Source organism: Pinus tabuliformis, chromosome J, assembly GCF_031772625.1.
Source record: "Pinus tabuliformis cultivar Carrire ecotype Pingquan chromosome J, CPIR1, whole genome shotgun sequence".
Taxonomy (NCBI): Eukaryota; Viridiplantae; Streptophyta; class Pinopsida; order Pinales; family Pinaceae; genus Pinus; species Pinus tabuliformis.
In genome coordinates, this window is record NC_142295.1 from 1,224,283,962 (window position 1) to 1,224,288,449 (window position 4,488).

The window sequence follows — 4,488 nt, forward strand, 5'->3', positions numbered from 1 at the left end:
TTTTACACATTACCAATAGTGACATTCTCTTCCCACAGGAAACCCTTGGCTCATCTGACATCATAACTAGAACCCTTCACTCTATCCTTCTGAGCTGGGCTTTTCAGGGTTTGGATGCTTTTAGTAGATCTGGAGGTCTTGCTATAGGAATAAACCCTAAGACTGTCAAGCACATTTCCTCCTGGGGCGGTTTGGGCTTCATTGGTATGGATATTTTTACGAGTGAGCTAGGGATCCAGTTAAAAGTGATAAACATATATGCCCCTAACCAGAACAGAATGGAGTTTTGGCACAACTTGCGGGATCACAATCTTGTCTCAGGCACTACCATTATTGGTGGTGACTTAAATTTTTCATTGGGTATGGAGGAATCTTGGGGACATCACTCACAGATCGGCCTTATATCCGACCAGATGAGCACTCTACTGGATACTTTGAAACTTGTTGATGTTCCCATGAACAAGAAAATGCCCACATGGCATAACAGGAGAACGGGTGAGGCTGCCCTAGGATGGAGATTGGACCGTTTTTTATTCATGAAGATCTTCTCTGAGCCCTACCCTTATACAGGCAATGGGTTGGTACTGGAGGATCTTCTGATCACCTCCCCATATATCTACAAATATCTGGTCCCTCAAAAAAGCCTCGTGCCCCCTTCAAATTCTTTATCGGTTTCCTAAAAGACCCGGATTTCATCAAGCTGGTAACAGAATTTTGGAGAGCACAACCCCCTCTCAGGGAGCAGAGAATGGTAGCAGATTTTTGTGTTCGACTTAAAAAACTCAGGACTATCACAGAGGAATGGTCAAGGCAGAAAAAATTGAGAGATGAACAGAGCCTAAAGGACATTGAATTGTTGATTGCCTAGCTCACGGATGAAAAGGGGCTTGGGTACTTAAAATATGACACAAAACTCCAACTGATAAGTCTGGAAAACCAAAAGGGAAAGATTCTTCTTGAAAAGGAAGAACAGTGGAGGATGAAAAGTAGGGCTATATGGCTACAAGCTGGAGATGGAAATACCAAGTTTTTCCACAATTTTTCCAATGGTAGGAAGGCCACTAACACCATTTGGCAGCTACCTTGTGAACTAGATGGATGGGCCTCTACACACCCACAATTAGCCAGGTTGGGGAATACCCATTTCAAAAGTCAATTTACTGCACCAGCAGCCATCACCCTCCCAGACATCATTAACCTGGCTGGCCACTTCCCTAGGTTTGTGGATCCGGATGATGAGGATGATCTGATACAACCTGTCACTATGGAGGAATTGGAAGGAACACTTAAATGGTTCAAGAAGGACAAGAGCCCTAGTCCAGATGGCTGGCCGGTTGAATTCTACACGGCTTTTCTGGAGCTTCTGGGACAGGACCTGCTGGCAGTCATTGAAGAAAGTAGAATTACAGGGCACATCCACCCGCCCATAAACTTTACCTATTTGGCTTTGATCCCTAAGAATGACTCACCAACCTCTTTTAACGATTTTCGGCCCATATCCCTATGCAACTACCTGTATAAAATTATCTCCAAAATCATAGCCAACCGCATCAAGCCCATATTATCTAACCATATCTCTCAGGAGCAATTTGCTTTCCTCCACCATAGACACATTCAGGATGCCATTGGCTCAGCCCAGGAAGCCCTACACTCCATCAAGCACAAAAAACTCAAGGGACTTACTCTCAAAATTGATCTATCAAAGGCTTTCGACAAAGTGAATTGGCTATATATCAAGATGATTATCACTCATTTGGGCTTTCCCCCAGCTCTCATCAACTGGATCATGGGTTGCATCTCCTCTGTATCGTTTGCCATTCTCATCAATGGGTTTGCCACTACATCCTTTAATATTGATAGAGGGATAAGGCAAGGATGCCCTTTATCACCATTACTATTCCTTTTAGTTATGGAAGGATTGAGCCGGCTAATTGATTCAGAAAAAAGAAGAGGGGGCCTCAGAGGGCTAAAAATTATGGACCACTACTATCTGACACACCTTCTATTTGTAGATGATATATTAATTTTATTGAATGGTAGTTTTCAGGACACCACCTCAATGTATGAGATTCTAAACCTTTTCTGCAGAGCAATAGGAATGGAAATTAACAGAGATAAATCCACCATCTCTCTATCTGATTGTACACAACAGGAATCACAGCTCTCAATACAAAAATTGCCATTTCAAGCTACTGAGCTGATGGAGGGGGTCAAATATCTGGGTTTTAGGGTAAAACCAGATGGGTACAAAATCGCTAATTGGACCTGGCTTATCACAAAAGTGGAGAAAAGAATAAACTGTTGGTGTCACAGGTTCCTCTCTAGGGCAGGCAGATTAATTCTTATCAAATCTGTCCTTGAAGCCACCCCGATTTACTGGATGTCACTGGCCTGGATTCCTAGAGGGGTCCTTCATAGAATATAACAAATCTATTGCAAATTTCTTTGGAATGGAAAAAAGGAGGGCAAACCTTTTGCCTGGGTGAAATGGAATAAAATTGCTACTCCAAAAAAGTGGGGAGGTTGGGGCCTTAAAATACTTCCTGCCTTTGCACAAGCCTTGGCAGCAAAACGGAGCTGGTTATTACTAAAGAAAAAAAGTCTTTGGACTGAGGTTATCCTACATAAATATATCTGGTCATCGACTATTATAGAATGGATCAGAAGTCCAACATGGAACAGAAAAGGTATTTCGGTGATTTGGAGGGCCATACTAAATTCTCTCCCCATTATCAAGGATGGACTGTTATGGAAAATAGGAAATGAAGCCTCAATTCGCATTGGAATTGATCCATGGACTGGAAGTGGAAACTCTCATCAGCTACCAAATGGGCTGATAAATCATTTAAATAGCAGGGGCATTAAGTATATTGGTCAGATTGGGGATCAACAGAATACTACTTTTCATGCACAAGCATGGCTGACTGAGCAGAACTGGAACATCCCAAATGAATGGAGAAGAACATGGAAAAACTACATTCAAGCACTCACAGAATCACATGTTAGATTAAAGAATGAAGAGGATGAACTCATATGGGCACACTCAAAATATGGACAATACTCTACAAAGCAGCGCTACGATACCATTATTGCAGATAAAAAACCGGAGGCCTTAAGGAGTTGGTGGGTAACAATTTGGAAAATAAAAGCCCCAATGCACACCAGACTGCTGATGTGGAATATCTTAGAAAATAAGATCCCCACTGGATCCTATTTAAAAAAGAGGGCTTTCTTGGGACCCACCTGGTGTGTCCTCTGCCACCAAGAGGAGGAATCGACCCAGCACCTCTTTCTCTCATGCCCGACCGCCAGGAACATTTGGACACAAGTCCTTCAATCTCTAAATCTGAATATGAGCTGGCAGGGTGCAGATATTATAACAGCATGGGACAGTTGGTGGGGTACTGCTGTGGAAAAAACAAGAAACCTTCCCCTTCTGGTCTCATGGCACATATGGCTCAAGCGAAACATCAAAATATTTGAAGACAAGCCGGTTAACTGGAACCTGATCCCTCCAAAAATTTGCGCTGCTTTTGAAGAGATACCAAATGATGAGAGCCAAAAAATACCTAGGAATATCCGACTGGAACAGATAAACACAACAATACCTTGGGCCTATTATGATGGTGTTGCCCAGCAGCATGGCTGTGGGGGAGGCATATGTTTTTACCTATCAGAAACACACTATTTCCAGATTAGTATGGGATTGGGACTGGGCACAAATAATCATGCTGAACTGATATCTCTTCGCCACCTGATATACTTTGCCATACTGAAACAATGCAGAAACATACAAATATTTGGGGACTCAAAGAATGTGACTGATTGGTTTAACAACACAGTTGTTTGTTATGCATACTCTTTGAGATCTATTATGGAAGAAATTGTTTTTTTCAAAACATTCTTTGATCAGATTTCTGTTGCTCATATCTACAGGGAAAGAAATGAAACTGCAGACAGGCTATCGAAAGAAGCGACACATCGTCCTCTAGGAGAGTGGATGATCGCTGAGCATACACCTGCAGAAACCTATCACTACTTCCATAGGCCATACATCGATGGGAGACTTCAGAGGGGCAACAACCCCTAATTATCAGCTTTTTGTTACTTTGAAATTTTTGAAATTTTGATATAGATTCTACTTTGTATTTATTAGCTAAGGATTGTAAATCTGGACATCACAGACACACTCGCGAGGGTGAATTTTTGATCTTTTTTGAGGTCTTGTACCTGCTCAGTATACCCTTTGGGTTTTCATTGTAAATATTTAGTTTCTAACAGTGGATAGACAGCCATGATACAGCATATGCCAATGGGCATCTACAGCATGTAATTTCACCAATGAAATTATGAATTTTATTTCCGGAGAAAAAAAAGATGTCTCTTTTTTGATCATGAAATTAGAATCAAATCAGGCTAACAAATCTCCCTTGTTCAATGGAGCAAACTATGAGGAATGGAGACGTAGAATGGAAATATTTTTTATGG

The 4,488-nt window shown here is 41.6% G+C and overlaps 1 protein-coding gene across 1 annotated transcript; it reads left to right on the forward strand.

Moving 5' to 3' along the window:
- Nucleotides 1-1,264: 1,264 nt before the first annotated feature.
- LOC149231542 (uncharacterized) lies at nucleotides 1,265-4,090 on the forward strand. Its single transcript, XM_089381669.1, has 2 exons — nucleotides 1,265-1,397; nucleotides 2,655-4,090. Exons 1-2 carry the CDS (start codon nucleotides 1,265-1,267, stop codon nucleotides 4,088-4,090), a joined length of 1,569 nt encoding a protein of 522 aa, XP_089237795.1.
- The last annotated feature ends 398 nt before the right edge of the window (nucleotides 4,091-4,488 follow it).